Source organism: Homalodisca vitripennis, chromosome 1, assembly GCF_021130785.1.
Source record: "Homalodisca vitripennis isolate AUS2020 chromosome 1, UT_GWSS_2.1, whole genome shotgun sequence".
NCBI lineage: Eukaryota > Metazoa > Arthropoda > Insecta > Hemiptera > Cicadellidae > Homalodisca > Homalodisca vitripennis.
Window position 1 is genome coordinate 27,940,370 of NC_060207.1, and position 20,289 is coordinate 27,960,658.

The 20,289-nt window shown below is 33.4% G+C and overlaps 1 protein-coding gene across 1 annotated transcript; it reads right to left on the reverse strand.

Annotated features, from left to right (window-relative positions):
- Nucleotides 1–1,449: 1,449 nt before the first annotated feature.
- On the reverse strand, nucleotides 1,450–18,707 carry LOC124356812 (JNK-interacting protein 1-like). Its single transcript, XM_046808069.1, has 7 exons — nucleotides 18,289–18,707; nucleotides 9,165–9,302; nucleotides 7,362–7,392; nucleotides 6,726–7,185; nucleotides 5,900–6,171; nucleotides 4,930–5,108; nucleotides 1,450–2,069 (listed from the first exon to the last, which is right to left on the reverse strand). Exons 1-7 carry the CDS (start codon nucleotides 18,369–18,371, stop codon nucleotides 1,997–1,999), a joined length of 1,236 nt encoding a protein of 411 aa, XP_046664025.1. The 5' UTR covers nucleotides 18,372–18,707; the 3' UTR covers nucleotides 1,450–1,996.
- Between the last annotated feature and the right edge of the window lie 1,582 nt (nucleotides 18,708–20,289).

A 20,289-nucleotide genomic window follows, 5' to 3' on the forward strand; every position in this document is an offset into this window, starting at 1 on the left:
ATCTTTGGCATGATAATTATACATTACAAAATAATGTCTTATATAAACCTACAATAATTAAATACTAAATAAAATCATCTTCAAGAAGTCTTACCCAAAACTTTTAGTCAAGTACAAAATCTGTTCTCTATTTAAAAATGAGGCACTCGCATTTATACTCAAATATTTAATAATAATTGTTTTTCAGTCTCAAAAAACAACAATTAACTTTGTCTTTGCAAATAAAAATATAAACATATACAGTTTTGAGCATCACTCAAAGCTCAGGAAAATTTAATTTAAAATATAAAAAATAATGAAACTAACTAGTAAAATAAGTTTTTTGATTCGTCAAAAACCCATCATCTCATAAGTAAAGAAAATAGGAGTTTATAAGGTACTATACCATATTGTTAACAGTGACGTTTTATAAGCGGACACGTTCGTGTTGGGCTCATGTCCTGAAGCACAAGGGGTGCAAACTAAGAATCAAGAATAAAACTGACTTTTAATGTTCTTAACTCTTATATTCATACAAATTCTTTTTAAAACATAGTGAAAACAATTAATTACAATAAAGGATCAATTACATAATGCAAAATAAGTCGAAAATTTCAGTTAAATGTTTTCCATTTAGATTAAGTATGGCCGTAATCTGCATTCTGTATTTTTAACATTATTATTCAAAATCTTTTAAAATCTCCTGTTTTTAACAACAGATTTCTTACTATTCTAGCAGTATTTTTTCTACTTTATTAAATTTCGATACGGTAGCCATTTAAAAATGTTAAAATCAAGTCCAACATATAATGTCTCAGTAATCCATTAAGTTTTAAAAACATTAGAAAAACACAAAAGTTTTAGAACTTTTCAGTACATTAATGTAACAATAAATTGTTCATTCAATTTGTACATAACAACAAAATTTCAAAATGATTGTGGAATTTTTTTTTTCATAAAATTAAACATTTCAACATTTTTTGTTCTAAGCACTCATGTACTTCTGACTAAACAAGGTTCCGTTTAAAACATGAAATGATGTTGTTATTAAAATATTTAAATGTAAACCCCCATCAAGTGAAATTTCATTTTAAAGGCCCTTACTATAGAAGAAAAAATCTGCCCATGGATATTTCTTTATATATTTCTGTTCAAAAGGTAATAGGGAGAGGAGACCTTTGAACACCTAGTAAATATATAACTCTGAAATATTACTTCTACTTAAAAAAAATTATATGTGCTTTTGATAAATACACAATTAATTTTCTAAAGTATTTTTTTACAACCCCAATTATGTAAAACTCATTGAAATCGAATTTTTATCAAATTGGTAAATATGTCTGAAACAATTTATCATTTAAATTTCTGCGGAATAACATTTAAGGGTTATTTTAGTGAGTTTAGTTTACTAGTTTATGGATATCAAAACTGAAAGACTTTATTTGTAACTTAAGAAACGCAGAAAGAAAGAGTGTCAATTTACTAAATCTTAATAAAACTATTAAAAATTGTCAGGTGTATACAGTTAGTAGAGAAATAGATGGTATTTTTAAGTACTTCAAGTAAAATATAAAATTTTAGGCTGTCAAAAGATTAAAGATACAATTTATTTGAAAAAAAACACAGGTGATTGGCGGCACACCATACTCTATGTTAAGTATCTTATTTTTTTCTATGTGACTATAGAATAATTTATGAATACTCTGTATAGTACCCTAAAACTCCAATCCTCCATCTATATATACTTTCATTTCCGATAAGTCTGATTTAGGAGTTTGATATTTTGCACAGGTCCTTATTTGGATGTTTTAAATGTGTTGATAGACTAAATCTCATTATGTCCGAACTATCTCAGTTTTATGATCCAAGCAAGGTGCGAAACTTCTTGAAGAGGAAGAAATTAGTTCAGATAGCTGTAAAGCTTAGATTGCCACCAGCCACCATTAGTATGAGGAATGTGCAGAGAGAAGCTGTTTTATTGTAGGTTTCTGGTCTCTGTTACTTAAATTAAGATAAATTATTCTATATAAATATCTTCTATGGGATATGCAGTCTCAATGAATTTGGTATAAAACCTTTCAAAGGCCCTCCTGAAACAAAACAAATGTCATTTAGTAAATACAGTTAAAAAATACCAAAGATTTATTGCTGTTAATTTAAAGTGTAAATTCATTTAATCCCATAAAATTGTATACGAATAATGAAAGCATCAATACACACAAAATAATATAGTGAATACTCAAGTTAGTAGTTTTACCACAACTGTGATAGGTTTCTCGAGCAGATCTAAATATGGTTCACCCTAAATGCTAGTCTCATGGAGTGGAATGAATTTAATGATGACAGTTCTAAATATGCTACTCAAAAGAATGTGGAAATAGAAGGCAGACATGAAATTACTCTTTTACAGTACAGGTTTTTGAGTCACACTTTTGAGGAAGATAACCAAACTGTATGAACAAATACAAAACTATTCTTTACTTGTTTGACTTGGTTCAATCATTTTGCCATCGAGGGCAGCTTTATACATACAGAGTGTTCAAAGAAGAGTGTCACAAACTGGCTGATAGTACTCGTAATTTCATACAAAAAATGTCATACAAACATAAGCCAAGAAATGTATCATTTAGACGCTAGCCACCAGTTTGTATTTTCTATAAAAAATTATTATCTCTAAAACTAGTTAAGCTATAGAAACCAAATTTGGCACATACATGTGAATAGTTAAGAGGACATTATAAAAAATAGCTGTGTTATTTTCTGTAATATTATAAAATGGCGTCTATTGAAAATGTTTAAAGTCAAATAACTAAAAACCAGTATAGTTATAAAAAATGTATTAGAAATCGATTATTTAAAGAATTGTATTACAATTCCAACCGTACTTGTTTAAAGGAAATCTGTCAATGAATAAGCGAGCAAAGTCACTTTAAAGGTACGCTTGCACAAGCTAGGAGCAGCTTTAAATATTTTTCTTTTGATAGGCACCAGCTGTTTTAAATAGGTTATGAAAACTTTAAAAGATAACAACTATTTTGAAATTTGTATAACAATTCCAACAGTACTTTTTTCAGCGAAATCCGTTGACAGATAAACAAGCACGATCACTTTAAAGGTATGCTTGCACAAGCCAGGAGCTCCAAACATGACACAGTTGCGTGGCATCAGTTGTTTATTGTTGTATAAGGTGCAATGTGGAAAGGAAGTTTCATTTGGTGATTTTGAAAATGTTTTGTGTAGCCAAAAATGCGGGATTTTGGGGGCAATTCAAAAATTGTAAATGTACCTCTCTATTTGAAGAGCATAAAAAACTTAAGAAATTGTGAAAACTATAGATCGCTATCTCTTTCTCATCCAAAATAATAGCCAGTGTTACTAGAATAGTATATTAATAACTCACCACGTTGCCAATAATAAAATGTTAAAACTAAAGATCTAAATCAAACTACTGCTGTTTTAAAGTATGACCAAGCATAGGGTAAGCTCCTCTCTCACATTTTGAAATTTCTGAAGTGGCATTTGGTTGCAGGCCTCAAACAATCATGTTTCTTAAATCTTCAACATTTTCTACTGGCGTTTTGTAAATTATGGATTTAATGTGACCCCATAGAAAATAATCCATGGTTTGGAGACCGCATAGACTATTCTATTAGATCATGCCTACTAATCCACTGACCATGTGGTTGTTTCCAGAAAATGTACAGCATAGTAAAAATGTGTGGGGCACCATCTTGCTGAAAGTGAACTATGTCATTTCAAATTCATGTTCATTTCCCTTAACAGTTGTTATTGCGAGGGAAATTTATTTTTGTAACATTTGCAAATACAGTTCATTAAGATTTTAATAAAAAGAAGGTCCTAAAACGTGATTCCCAAAAGCCCCGGTTCACACATTTACTTTTTATGGGCATTGAGTGCAGGATTCATGGAAAACATGGGGATTTTCTGTGTCTCAGTACTTGCAGTTGGATTTGTTTATAGCCCCATTGATAAAAAAAAAACTGTATTCATCATTGAACAAATTTTTGTGAACAAAGAATGGATGAGCAGAAATTATTGGTCTTCACTTTAGCACAAAAACATCGTTGAATGATCTTAATACACTTGACACTAAATAAAACGTTGCAAAACTACAGCTTCATCATCATACAATAACACGTAATAAAATAATGAACCTATAAAAAATACTGCAAAAGAGTATTTTCATAAATATTTTCCCCCAAACATGAAAATTAAATCATTTAATACATTTTTAAATCCTTCAGAAATTACATAAACCAAGTTGGGAAATTACATAGCTTTCTTCTGCACAAACTGGACTTTGAATGTATGAAATTAAGACGCTAAGTTGTTAGATGTAATTGTTGTACATTTCTGGGATAGTGTAATGATTGGCTCCACTGATGGCAGAAGTTGCTGGTTGTTTAACAGTAGAACATACCAGGAAGTACGGGTTGAATTACAGAAGTCTGCGTGACAAACAAACTCAGCTGTGAAGTTTAGCTTAGAACTCAGTAGTTTACAACAATTAATTGTGAAGACGCCATTATAAAGGATTTTATCGAATATATACAAAGATGATAACAATGTATTTTAATTCATGATTCAAGGCAAATTTAGGTCAACACCGAAGGCAGAGTTGAGATAGGAAGAAGTAAAGCTTTCAAAATAAACTCACCTAACAAAATACCCATATGTCCTTATGTGATATTTTCCACATTTTTAGTCAATTTTGTATCCTATATTAACTCAAAATTAAGGACATAGTAGATGAGATGTAAGCTAACTAAACCAACTCAGCAATTAGTTGAGTAGATCCACCGCCAAGGAACACGTGACAGGTGAACCTGGGGGTGTTTGGACTATATGTCTTTATGTGATATATCCCACATTTACTAGACAGTTTCTTGCTATCAAAAGTAAGGATAATAGTGAGATATATAAACTTACCCAACTGACTCAGCAACTGGTCGAGTAGATTCACAGCCAAGGAACACGTGACAGGCGAACCTGTGTAGTTGGGGGTGTTTAGTAATGAATCCCAGGTACCTATGGTCAGTCGGGTGGAACGCACAGAAAGACACATTTTTGAGGGAGTAGAAGTAATCGTGACAAGGAGCACTTGAACCCTGCAACAAAATTCAGAGAACTGTAACTTAAAATTACAATAATATGGAGAGAATAACTGTTTTAGATAATCATCACATCTCTTTAATGAATCTGCTCTGTCTACCTTTGATTATTTACTATTAATTATAATTAAGCTTTGTACGTAGAAATACAATATTTTTGTACACTTTATAATCACATTAAATATTATTATCCCTACAATGAAAAACTTAAGCTAAGTAGTTGCAGAAGGAAGTAACTTGGAACTTTTTCTACCAAAATCTATAATTTAAATTTTTGTAAGGGTCGAAATATAAGGGTACTAAAAGGATTACAATTACAAAATTATAAATTTTTTCATGTGTCATAGCATCTTACTCTTACATTAATAACTAACTGTTTGACATGTAAATCTCAACGACAATCCACACTGTAGAGAGATAAAAATATTATAGAAATGGCAACATTCAATTTATGTAGCTCTGTGTTGGTTTTAAATATGTCAAGCTAAACAATATGTGCTATGAAAAAACTTATTATTTTTAACCCTTTCACTACCATACCATTTCAACTTGACCCAAAAATAGACTGACAATTCATTCCTTTTTCAGGAGAAAATAATGTATTGATTTCATGAAAACCAAGTTGTGTTTTTATACAATGCAAATTAGATCTTGTATCACGGCCTATAAAGTGAAGGTCATATTTTGAAGTTTAAAAAATACAGTTCCTGTTATTGCAACTGAAAATTAACTTATGAATTAAAACTGTTTACGTTTAGAATACATCATGATGTAACACAACAACTCACTGGAGGCTTGCTCTTATCAACCATGCGCAGGCCTTGGTCTGACACCTCCAGTATACACGAGTGGGCTTTATGTTTGGTCGCAACGATCTTCTTGACTGCTTGGCAGAGTACTGAGTTGCCTTTGTGGCATATCGTCTCCACCGATCCCAAGTATCCCAACAAAAACCGTTCTCGCTTCACTTTTGGGGTGTTAGGATCGAAGTCGTTATACTCCATGTCCACTGCGTATGCCGATGGAAATATTCCTTGCCTGCCTGTCCTCAGATTGACACCTAAGAAAAACACAATGAAGATAAGCTTAAGGTGCTTTAAAATATATTCTGTGCTATTTGTAGTTGGCAAAAGTTTTACAAAAAGTGTAAGATGATCATACAATATTACTAACGTGATAATAACTGTGGACATATTCTGATACATCAAATTTACTTGACATATATTCCATAACTAATATTTATATACAACATTTATCAATAATTACAAACCAATACTGTAAAAATTTTAAAAATAATAAAAAAGTTCTAATAAAAACAACTTATTTATTAAAATTCAACTGTAAACTCGGTTACAATAACATAACATAAAGTTACAATACTCAAATAATAACAAATAAAATATGTTGTCAATTGTTAACATTACATTAATACAGAATACGTAAAGATTATGAGAAAATGACTAAAAAGTCATTTAATTTTAATTATTGCTTTTGAAAAACATTACATATAAATTTGCTATTGACCAATGTAAGTTTATGAATAAGTTTGGTGATCAATACACATGCAACTAAAATAAACCAAACAGCATAAGTGTTAAAAAATCACTGAATTACCTTCACACCACAAATCATCCGCCTCCTTCTGTACATAAATGGGATCTCCAATTTCCACCTCCATCTCGTCTCTATGCCTGGGTATGAACTTGTGCAAACCTCGGTGGGTAGCTTCCAGCAGTTCCAGTTGGGTGAAAGGCAGTCCAGCAGAACTTGTGGGTGATCCCGGAGTGTCAGAATCTGCAGGGAAGCTAAAACTGTGGTTGGTGGCTATTGTAGGTTGTGGCGAGGTGGACTTGGGACCATCAGGACTGTGAGCAGTGGAGTTACCCGAGTCTACGTCAGTGCTTTGGAACCTATCGGAGTCAGGAGAACTGTCCTCGTTTCTCAGATAACCGTGGCACTTGAGCATGAGCAATGAACGAGGAGGGTTACTACGACTGATAGCGAGCTGTAGCGACAGTGCATCTCCTAACTCGTCAGCTAAGCTTAATACTGATGCTGCAACAAAACGTTCCATTTAGTAAATTATAATACAAGAAATACATTTGTAATAAATTGAAGTTCTACACACAAAGAGGACATAAAACACGATGTCGGACTACTCACATTTTTTTATTTTTGGGAATCTCAGGTAGTTTTCTCCGTCTACGCTCACCTGACGGTCTCTCAGGCCACGCGATTCGACTCTCAAACAGTTCGGTCATTTCCAGGTATGTAACGAGTCCTGTAGTTCAGAAAATACAAAATATCTTATAACCTTATGGTTGCATCATAATAATAAGCTAGTTTTGGCATGTTTTTTAAATTTAACCAAACATAAAAACCATTTATATTTAAAATGCCAGATAGCCAAAAGTATACAAGCAGAAGTTAAAATATGAGAGTGCATCAAATAATAACTGAACCTTTTAATTTCATACAAATTTAAGGAGAAGTTTGATGAATAGAGTTGTCAGGAATCAGGAACCTCCATCAACTAAAGGGGATAGGCATAATTTTGTCAGTAGTGTTCTTTAACAAGAGATAAGACCTGTAGTGTACCATAATCATGAAAATTGTATCGTGGACATGCCATTTTGGCATTTAAAACTAGTTATATGTATTTTTTACTGGCATCAAATTTTTATTAGTGGTAACCAGTACAAAATAAAATTAAGGAGCCTTAACTGAGATTAACACAATATTTAAGGTTTGCTATTTTCAGCGAGTCTTATAATAGATGCAAGCCGTAAAGTTACATGGTGACTTTTTGACCCTCACGTTCCACCATACTGGTATGATGCCAGATTATAGTAAAGCCATACATTACAGTAACTTAAAACAAAATTACAATACAATTTCATTGAGAGCAGCTATGCATGTGTTCTGAGAAGTTAATCCAGCCATCCTCCTGTAGAATAGGCAGTTTGTATGTCTAAAGTAATGAAAATTCACCATATTTCTGAAACTGACAAAAGTATGCTGACAAAAAATAAAAAGCTCCTTGCCTATTGAAAATGTCACTAATTTAAATTAAATACAATTTTAACAGGTAATTTTCTAAAATTTCCTCACAATTAGGAAAACTTTTTATACAATCTACATTGTAAGCTCAAACGGAGCATTTAGTTGAGATTTGCGCTTACCTTTAAGTAAATAAATTATCCACATAAGCAGTACCTAGTTAATGTATTAACATGTGGCGTGGGTCTCTGCTTACTGTCAGGTTGCTACAGCCATAAGCAGGAGGCAAACACCATCTAAGACTAAATATGACCAAGAGGCTGATATGAAACAATACCGTGGGTGAAAAGTAAAATAAGCGTTAAAAGAAAGAATCCTTGATCTGCTACAAGTAAACCACTGGATAGCAGACGCACACATATCAGATGGTGCTAATCGACAATACAAGAGATAACGTTTATAAAGTTGCGACAGGTCAAAACCAACATAAAAACAAATACCTTTTTTAGACTCATACTTATTTATAACACTTAGTTGAATATAGTTATTCCAGATTGTATAGAAAAGTTTCGTAATTGCGGGGGAGACATTATAAACATTTAATTGTACAATTACAATAAAATGTCAAATTGCAGCGATTTCCATGTTGTTAGAAACGGTATTTAATGGGAAATAAATATGTAAAAGTTTACATATCAAAAACGTCTGTTGGATGGTACACGAGTTACACCCACTTTTATAGGCCAGATTTTCGGATGACGAATGTGGCCAGATGAAGATCCATCAATAATTCTTATCAACTCGAATTGCACGTTCTTATCAATACGTAATACATATATATGTATACTTACTGAAAACCAAAATCATCATTAATTCAAGGCTTATTGAGCAATAAAATTATGTGCATTACTAAGCAGTAAAGCTAAAATTCAATTATTTTTACATCTCTTATCTCAGAGAGTATTATACGACATTTTAACTGTAGCATATTTCTAGTTTTGTGATCTAGATTTTTTTGTCAAATTATGTATCTTGTGCGATTTAGTGGTGTACCTGTGTAATTCAGCTGGTGGGAAGTCCTCCTCGCTGCTGCTCAGGGTGATGGGTCCATCCAACTCCTTTGTCTCCTCCTGCTCGCTGGCCTTGGATGATGTCGGTGAGTCTTCATCCAGACCCACATCATGTACGAGCCTGACGACACAAATATACTACGTCTTAATGGCTTCACATCAATTACGGATTCGAAGAATTGTCGGCCGGAACTAGCTCCTCCCCCTCACACACACACGCATTATCGAACTTGTCGGCCGAACATATTGGGATTGAGCAGCTTGTCGGATGTATTCGATATTGTGTGCGTGTTAGGATTCGACATGCTGGGCGGATCTTTTTGGGTTGGACGCAAAGTTTGACAACAAAGCCAACTCGAGTGGCTGTCCTGACACGGTCTCAGTTATCTGAGTTGATTGATTTGATAGCGTTTCTTCACAATAATTGCGGTTAAGGATTTATTTGAACGGCAACAAAAAATAAATTTTGAGCAGAGATTATTTAGTTTTATCAGAGTTTTTTACTGCGAATAAAGCCTACATAATGTATTCCACTTAGAATATATTTAGATTTATTACATAACCACCCCCTCGATGATATTTAGATCAAAAGCCAGGTACTAGTCACGCTACTGAAACGTCTCATTCGACATATCAGGATCGTCCATACACATCTAACACGTGATCGAGCATCCTATGTACAAAGTCAGTTATTATAATATTTTAATAATATAATAAAACATAATAAATATTAATAATACTCAACACATAACATTTAGAAATATATTTACTGTAGTGGCGTGCACAAATAAGAACAATGACTATGCCATTCTTTTAACGCAGTTAGTTTTGGGTGTTCTCGAGTGCTCTTAAGAAAGATCTTTACAATTTCTGTTGCTTTTCTAAATCCTTTCTTAGCAGCAATACGGATCACGAAAAGATATGAGCACGATTGATGCAGTAACAAATTTTATGACGAAGGACTGGAGAGGCAAGAACATGTGCTCAGGATATTTCTTGATCTCTCTACTGTTTTGACTGTGTGCATAATGATACATTGTTGCACCAATTAGAGGCGCATGGCGTGCATGGTCTGCCACACAATTGGCGTAAATCCTGCCTCCAAGATATGGACCTGTGTGCAGATATCGGGCGTCGTGTCGTGTCTAGTAAAAATAAAATGTTTCATGGGGTCCTTCAGGGATCAATTCTTGGATCTGTACTAATCCTAATTTATGGCAACAATTAATGTTCGTTTATTCAGAATGGATAGGCTATCCAATATACTGACAATACACTTTGTCTCAAAGTAAATTCTATTGAAAATTTGGAGGTAAAACCTTTTATCAAACTAAACTTAATTCAATATTTCTCCAAAATCAACTTGAACACTAATCAAAAAAACCAACGTTATCAATAAATTGTTGTTTTCACAACAGGAAAACACACACAAACCTTTAGTGATTGTGGAAAATGTTCTCCTACATGAAACCGACCCTACGAATATCCTTGAAATGCACATTGGTTGTGAGTTGACTTGGGGCAATCAGATAATGTTTACTTAAAGGATGCATAAGGCATTTTCGCCTTGTGTAAACTAGTAAAATCTTGTTCCTTGTAAAGTCTCAGCAGCGACGTAACTAGGTTATTCAGCACCCGGGGCAAACACCTATTTTGGCGCCCCCTCCCCCCCACCAATTGAACTGAAACTAATTCCTTATAACTCCTCTTAAAAAGTGTGGTGTGTCCATCGGTACCGGGTACGCTACATTAATACTATCTTGAATCTTGATCTTAAAATACTCAACCTCAAGTTCAAAGTATATAGGCCTAAATATATTTGGTAAATAATAGAATACGTATTTTCAAAAACAAATAGTTTATTTCAAAACAACACCATTTATACTAAAACACTTATGATAGTAAATTATGTAAAATATTGATTTTAAACATTTAATTGTTCTTAGAATTTTAACTTTTCGGGCTTTTCTTGCAGCAAATGTACTGACAATCTCACTGAAGCATAGTTTTGAGGCTACCTGGTGCTCAATGGAAATAATCCCTAGGTTTGTCAGCCTCTGTTGCCCTGTCAAATTTCCGTAAATAATTTTTTATTATTTTAAGTTTACTAAAACTTCTTTCATTCGAAGCCACTGAAAACCGGAATTGTCAAGAAGATCCGTAAGGCAGTCATTATGTTTGGATATACATCCTCCATTTTGTTCACACACAAAAAAATTTCAGAAGATCAATCGAATTGGCTGTTTGGATATTTGGTACTAAATCCAAACCATGGTATTTGAAACTTTCCACTTCAGTTGCCAATTCGTCTTTGTCCAAGTCTTCTTTATATTTGGAGGCTAATTCAATTGCTTTAGCCTTTAGGTCATCCCCACTCATTGTTCCAAAGCTAGCTCCGTTGAGAAAACCAAACAAAATGATTTATGTTTTGAATAGAGTTGAATCTTTCTCTGAGTTCACAAAGAATGCGATCGACGATTTTCTAATAGCTGCTGTTGAAATTTCTTCTCTTCTGAGAATTCAGGTGCTTCATCTTCGGCATTCTCATCAAACATGCGCTTTTTTTCTTCTCTTTCGAACTACTTTTGAAATGAGGATCAAGGCCAAGATTTGTTTGCCATTTCTTTGGCTTCTTTCATTGCAGCGTTTGATAGTTTGCCCTTTCCGAGTCTAGTTCAGAGATCATCGACTGATGTGTTTGGCCGATCTATGTTATGGTGATATTCTCTCCCACTTGTAGGAGCTTGTTCACAATGTCAATGCGGGTCAATTGCTTGTACCAAAAAACAGGAGAGAACTATAAACTCAAACTGCTTGACATTTTTCAAAAAGATTAGCTGCTTCAGTTTTTTGTTTCATCTGAGGTTGTTAGGCTGGTTCTGAGGTCATTTAAAGCATTTATAATTTTACCTAGATGCTTGTATATAACTTGTACAGCTTCCCTCTTAGTCGACCATCTGGTGTTACTTTGTAGTTTTAGAGATAGAGGGACATGTTTTAATAAAACCTCCCATCTATTGGTCGAGGAAGCAAAAAAATTGTACAAGCAGTTAAGAGTTCCAAAGTATGACTGTACCTCCCATGACATACTAGCAGCATTTGCACCCTACTAAATTTAAGGAATGAGCCGCGCAAGGCACAAAATAAGCCAGGTTGTTTTCGGCAAGAATCCTAGATTGGACGCCTTTGTATTTGCCAGCCATATTCGAACCATTGTCATAGCACTGGCCCCGGCAGTTCTTCAAATCTAAGCCATCTTTTTTGATTTTCTCTGAAATTTCTTGCGAAAGGACCCAATCCAGTTTTTTCACCAACTTTTACAAAATCAATAAAAAACTCTCCACTACCTCCGGACCCTGTTCGGTGATTTTCACATAACGAAGGACTTGAGACATTGCTCCAAATTGACTTACGTCGGGAGTACAGTCAAACATAATTGAAAAGTATTTTGAAGCCTTGATGTCACAAAATATGTTTTCTCTGACTTTTCCTGCAATAATGTCTAAAAAATTCATTCTGGATGAGCGGCGAAAAGTAACTGACTTGGCCTTTTTTTATGGCGAAGAAATGTGCTCTTTCAGAGGTGCATGGTAATGAGATACTAGTTCAATAGTGTTCAAAAACCTACCGCATCTAGGGTCACTGAAATCCAGGTTTTCATTGGAGCCTCGTAATGGGCTGCCATCTTTTGCTAGGTGTAAGATTACATCAATGATAGCATACAAAACACCCTTCCAGTGTGCCTCTTCAAGTGCAATCATGTCTTGTAGTTCTTTGTCAATGCCAGAACGTTTTACTTAAACTAGATTCTAAATTTTTCCAAGCACAAAAGCACTGTTTGTGATTTAAGGAGTTCTCATGCTCAGGAATCCGTTTCCACTCTCAATTTCTTCCACTGAGTGAACCCTTCATCTTTGGCTAAAGCAGAAATCTTATGTGGATGTTGATGTTCAGTGTGCGAAAAAAAGTTTGCATGGGATACAATACAAGGAATTGTTTGATTTGCTATAGACTAGCCATGTTCGATGTACTTTTAAGCCATTAGGCATAACTTTTTGTAAACCACTCTTTAGTCAACTGTCTCCCATCTCTTAAAGTATTGTTAAGATCAGGTTCTATTTTCCCTTCATTCAATAATCTCGATACGAGAAAACATCTGTCTGCATCCGAAATGGTATTAGGCCAACTTCCCCGGATCTTTTAGATCAATAGATTTAGTAGATCACACATGGGTTGGATCAGTTGTCAAACTCGTAGACGTACCATTATTATACTTTTGCTCCGGTTGAAACATCTCGATCTCTTCACCCTCGACGTCATCCTGGGTGACCGTTGGTACAACTGGAAGTTCTTCCAGCTGAAGATTTTCCGTACCAAGATTAGCATTAGTTGAAAACACGTCTTGGACTGCATCAGCTGATGACCCTCCATCTTCAAAAGTCGTACTTGTACTACAGCTGATTTCATCTGAAAAAATAAAAAATTCGAGTTACCTTCATTCGATAAAATAATATTATTGGTATATTTGTCAATTTGTGGTAGAACTTAGCTGTTTAAATTGTGCCGTATATTTATCTAAAAGCATAGTTTTAACGCTAAATTAAACAATACTGCCGACAAAGCATCTCCTACTATACTATTTTTTTTAAATAAATTATGACGTTCTTAGTTCTTGGTTTAAAGCGAAATGTCGTCTTCAAGTGTGACGATGACTAGATTTGCTGCTTGTTAGCGTTTCTAAGAAAATAGCTTAAGAAGAAGAAAGCTTAAACCCTGTGTTCAATTATATATTTTTTTAAACACAGATTCCATATCAATAGTACGCTGCTACAGTTACAGAAAAGTTAATTATGATATATTTTTTAAGGTTTCAATAAGTTAATCATTAATCTGTTATTAGTTAATAAATTACAAAGTAACAAAGTACTGTATATCTATCTTACCTACCTTTACTGTTTTTGTTTCATTTAGCCATGATGATAGAAGAGACGAGGATTGATGTGCTTCTTTTTTTCTCTCTTTAGCTCTTTTGCGATTTTTCCGCACCAGACAGTTTTTTCGACATGACTAATATTCACAAACACGAAAATAATATTGCTAGTAAAACACTCAAAGAAACAGCTCCGCAACCACTTTTACGTGAACCGGAACCACTGATGATGTATATAATGAAGTAGAAGTATGAACTATTGTCAACAATAGTAGTGCACAACTGCACAACATACGCAGTTAGTCTGTTAGTCAAGGTCAGGCCAGCGAGCATCGATGTGTTGTGTTTGTGGCAATGTGGCATGTGTGGTGCGGTGAGAGGGATGGGGGAGCTGCGGGTGGGAGCCGGGAGGGGAAGGAAGTGTCTGACGCCGCGCCGTCCTAGTGAGTCATTCCACAGATAACACAGTGTGCCCCATACTCGTTCTGTACAAGTTCATGCAGAACCGTAAACATGATTCGTAAATAGTCAGATAGCATTCATCATTTCACTTTGCATTTTCTTAGACTTAAATCAAATAAAAAAATAATAAATATAATGATTTTCTTTTGCAACACACCTCGCATTAAAAAATATTTTCAACAATTTTTATTAGAAAAATCTGTGGCCGTGTTGGCGCCCCCCAACAACTTGCGCCCGGGGCACATGCCCCGCGTGCCCCCCCCCTAGTTACGTCGCTGAGTCTCAGAGATATCCGGTTAGTTATAAGATGCAGCGTATAGTGATAGTTATTATATCCTATTATGGCTAGTTTATCCTCACTTGATGTACCTGAGTAAGACGATGGGGAAGCTGCTCAAAGCCTAGATTGAAAGAGTAACTAATAAAAGAAAAAGGTTATAAATAAATTGAGATTCAGGGAGTCGTTTAGAGACACACACATTCAGAGGATGGGATTTCTGACATTGACCTTTCTTTATATCTGGGAAGTGAGCCAACACTGAATTAAAATGGTGAGGTGTAGACGTGTTCACCCATAAGAGACTAGTTGGAGGGTCAACTTTTGCGTTAGTACAGTACAGTACGAAACTATCCAAGCAACTGCCGTCACAAGTTGGGGACAGTGACAGTATGATCAACAAGCCCCATGACAACATGAAACAAATGAAACATCCTAACAAGTTTAAAACTCGATTGAAACACCTGTTGGTGCCTAAGGCTTTCCATATTGTTTCATAATGTGTCGCTGGGAAAATTCTTCAACCCGAACAGGGCTGAAACTGATATCGCTAGAGTTAATACACTGGTAGGTTTATATTTGTCTTTACTCGATGTAAAAATATTTACACATATCAGAAGATGTGCGTGCAACAAGCTCTAAAAACTGGAGCAGAAAATGTGAGAAAATGGATATTTACATAGAAGATTGTCTGTACACCATTGTTCACTGATGCCCATGTGGTAGTTACCACTGGTAAAGGTGACATCACTTATGTGATGCGTAAATTGGTACAAGACTATTAGAAATGGGGTCTTGTTATGAGTACAAAAATCATAATACAGTACATAGCAATAATTGGGGAAAACACTGAAGATCTCGAAATATATGGCATATCAGATTGTATATTATTATAACATATATTAATATGACTATTACAGACTGACATTAACATAAATATCTTTGTAGCAACAATTCAAAAAAAGGAACTGACAAGAAACATGTACAAAAAAACTAACCAGAGGAAAAAGATGCCTACAAATTTTAAACCTATTCATGTGGTCTAAAATAAAGGTTAAGATTAAGCATATTTAAGTTTGAGGTTTCATTAAGATTAAATTTGTAATATTTTCTTATTTTAACTTATTACCAATTATACTCTCATATAAATATTTAGTTACTTGGATTAATTATCGGGTTTAGTACGATTGAAAATGCAATATGCTATGAGGAAAAAAAATTGGAATTACAGTTTTTAGTTAAAAATTAAATTTTATGTAATGAGCCTATTTTAGAAGCACATACAAACGAATTGTATTAAATATTCTGTAACGGTAAAATTTATATGTACAATTACGATATTTCTGCGAGTATGTCACCTGCGTAGGTCAATCGCTAGTTGAACGGATGTAAATCCAGACTATTAACACTAACTTAGATATTATATAAACAAGAAATATTATATAACAACTAAACTAAACTTAAAATGTCCATATACTACCGCATTGTTCAATTAGTTTTCCACGTGGACAGTTATACATCTGTGCTGAGGGCAGCTTTCTAACCAGTTCAAATATTTTTTACAATATTCTAACCAGTTTATTACAATATTCTTTATCCTTGAATGGAAGAAAACTTCAAGTGTATCGAATATTTAAGAACAGTCGATAAACACCGTGATGATTCGTTTTCTATCCTTGAGATTATTGGTTATAATCTCTGTACAGTCTAAAAGGAGCATTTACGACTTTGTCTAAAAATAAAATTGGTTAAATTAAATAGATAGACCTGTTTACTGTAATGTATTTGTTTTGATAACATACAATATGTTTTTCAAAATTAAGGATAAACCAACACGAAAAAAAGTTATCACTTTGATTGTTCAACAGATATGAATTTTAAATTTATTAAAAACACATAATGTAGCTAGAGATTTATCATAGTTTTGATACATTGATCGTGTAGGAGTGAAGGTGTTAAACAAAAGTTACCTACCTACTTCAAAGGATCTTTACAGTTTGTGTTTTTGCATGCCTTAAGGGCAACAACGATCTGAAATTCAGTTCTCTACCTCACACGTTAACATATATATATATATTCTTCATTACGCCTCAGTATCTTCTTATTTGACAAATGTTTATAGTTTGATTAGTCCATTCGATTTGGTAATAATTATTAGTGTTGGATTTTTAATAAAATCGATCTTTTTTTTATTAAATTTACAAGGGAATATCATCCGACGCTTATTATAGTTAAATTCTTTTACAGTTATTATTAATCGTGAAATCCTGTTTGATTTTGTTAAAAATATTACACAATGTTTGCAGAATTTTATTACAGAAACGGTCAAAAATTCATAATTTGTTTTGGGGTTTGGAAAAGTATTTTGTTTAGTTTATGTATAAAGGTAGTTTTTTAAGTGACATAATATATAGCATGACATAAGACAGTTTTATATTTTATATATTGGTAATAAGACCCTTGACTCTTGGATTTCTAAGTGTTCTAAGAGAAATTTTGTGAAGGTGCACTTACAGTATTGTTAGTTAGTTTAATTGTAAGTTGCCAAAAATAACATTCCAAAATTTCCAAGCATATCTTGTTTGTTTTTTATAGAATCTCAGATCAACCACAAAACATCTTGTACTTGTAATTTGTCTTGTAGCTATGGAGAAATCAAGTTAATACCAGATTAAATAATAGTTATGTACTCATATCATATAATGTTTATGAAAAGTTTAATTCACGGTGTTGCAGTTTATTTATTAATCTGCTCATTATAATGGTTATATATTCTGGCAAATATATTGAATTGTGTGGTAAATACTACATACAAAACGTACGAATATTATAAAAGCTATTTTAAAGTGATTACTTCAAAGGTACCCCTAAAGCATTTATCCACGGATATGCTTCTAATTTTGGTACAGTGATATTTTTATTCTAGGATGAAATTAAATAATAATTTTGCACTCTTACCATATAATGTCTATGAAAAGTTTAATTCACGGTTTTGCAGTTTATTATCAATCTGCTCATTGATGGTAATGTATTCTGATAAATATATATTGAATTGTGTGGTAAATACTACATACCTAACGTACGAATATTATAAAAGCTATTTTAAAGTGATTACGTCAAAGGTACCCTTATAGAATTTATCCACGGATATGCTTCTAATTTTGGTACAGTGATATTTTCATCCCAGGGTAAAACTGAAGTTTTGAAATTTTGTTGATACACTACTTGCTTTCGTATAATTGTTGCAGTCCCAGTATTACAAAACTTCTGTAAAACGAAAGTACACGTTCTGATGAGCCCGGATGAGCTCACTGACCTATTTGAGACTCATTCAGGGACTGTCAGGGGCACGTAACGTAGTTCAAGGCCGTACTCCTGAGGACTGTCACTGTTCGACGTGGTGATACAACGTTAATGAAATGTATCTGAATTACTTACGTGTAAGTGTGAGCAGGTGCCTTCAAGTGTTGTGGAAGAGATTCGAAATAATTTCTGAACTCCTCGAACTCCGTGTCCGCCATCTTCCGTGGTGACGCGAGCGCAGTGCGCGCACCTATTGATCGCCGCCTCTCGCTGTCAGACTGCTGCTTTGTAAGGGCTCTCTAAGGGGTTTCGGTTTAGAGTTTTATTGAAAAAGTGTTTCTAATGAAAGTAGGTCAGTGTTGAGATGACACATTAATAACCCAGCCTTTACACAGACTATTTTTAGACCGAAAGCAAAACCACTGTATATCGTAATTTATTTCGTCAAATACATTAGTTATTAACATACCATGTCAAAATATGAATTAAATGTGTTTATCTATATTTGTTATAATCGTGAATTTACGTCTTATAAACCTTAAAAATTGTAAACAACCATTTATGTCACCAAAACTGTATATGTATAGTCAGCGAAAAAATATGCATAATTATCCTAAGCGAATTCCCGCACACTAGCTGTTACCCGCAGCATCGTACAGAGTCCCAGCTGCATGTCGGAAATAATTACTTTTCAATTTAATACCAAGTATTGCTGATAAACTATATCCATTATAAAATTTTCACATATTACAAATAATTTTCAACGTTGTAAGAGATCGGTAATACCGAGCACTGAGACCTTAGTCCGTGTCTTTGAAAAGCTTTAATTGTTCTTTTATTGTATAGTAGTATTTATATCAGTATTTCATGAAATAGATTAAACGTCGTAAGGAATCATTATTTATATTAAAAATCTGAAGGGCGGAACATCGAAATTGAAGACGACAATAATTTTTAAGTTACAGTATAAAAAAGAATGCTGAAAAATGTTAAGATAGATAAGAGGTTTTTTAATTTTCAATTGTTACTTTTACTTTGAAAACTTTCACTGTCAGTTTATTCTAATGATAGAAAAAAATCTGACCTGAACTAACACAAGTTGACGTTAATGAAAATCTGTTAGGAAAGACTCAAAGGGAAATATAAACCACAATAACGTATAACATTATATATGATAAGGAAAATAACGAAACGCTTCTCTACTCTATTAGTAGGCTATTTTACAATGACTTGTTTTCTAACTGTTCGATCGGTTTACTCATATTATTATTAACATAAGCGTTTTCTGAAATATCGCATCGTCTGGATGCTACTGCAGACTTTCCTTGGTTAAGGAATTTTTAGGTTATGTTACTTAAGCTCCTATTTAAAAGCTGTAAAAATGTACAAAATCAATTCGTAATCTGCTATTAGTAGCTATATTGACTTCCACACACTAAAACTCTTCCAACGCCTAAAAATCGTTGCATAGAGACTAAAATATATAGTAAAATACTTGTTTGCATAATCTACGAACTACTAATTTATTTATTAATTAATCCAACGTAAAATTTTATGAACGTACTGCATCATTTGATAACAGTATAGCAACATTAGATCATCGGATTCTAAATTGAATTTCAGCACGGTTAATATTAATACCTATTGCAGTTGACTACTAGTTTCGTCCTGATGGGATTTAAAAAAGATTAAAAATAAATTGATTAGATTTTGTTAAGCTAACAAAGCCGTAGTGTAATTTAATCCTGGAAGAAAAATTATTCTTTCTGTTGATTATGAAGTTGTAACCTTTACTCAATTATGTTGGGCCTTACCTTACATTTACTAAAAAATAAATCACGTAAAACAGATTTTTTATACAAATGTAGCTGAAAAATCGTCAAAACAATTAATTGATTTTTTAAAAGATGAATTAAATTTAACAATGACAAACAATAAAAACTAAAGTAAAAAGAGATATGGAACAACAGTAGCTGCTGTGCTTACAAGATATTTGGCAGAACTTCATTCAAGAATTTCTATTTCTTATTTCAGTTATCATAAACCCATAATTTCATGTTTAGAATATAATGACATTTAAAATAAAGTAATACTTTCGAAAATACGAGATTGTAGTGAAATGATACCTACTCAGTA

What these genes read in the sequence shown, in the direction of transcription:
- LOC124356812 (XM_046808069.1), bottom strand. Translation starts at nt 18,371, where the DNA reads ATGGCGGACACGGAGTTCGAGGAGTTCAGAAATTATTTCGAATCTCTT. An exon ending in CCACCAGCTGAATTACACAG is followed by an intron (nt 7,393 to 9,164) that starts GTACACCACTAA and finishes TCTGAACTACAG; the next exon opens with GACTCGTTACATACCTGGAA. An exon ending in TTGATAAGAGCAAGCCTCCA is followed by an intron (nt 5,109 to 5,899) that starts GTGAGTTGTTGT and finishes ATTTTGTTGCAG; the next exon opens with GGTTCAAGTGCTCCTTGTCA.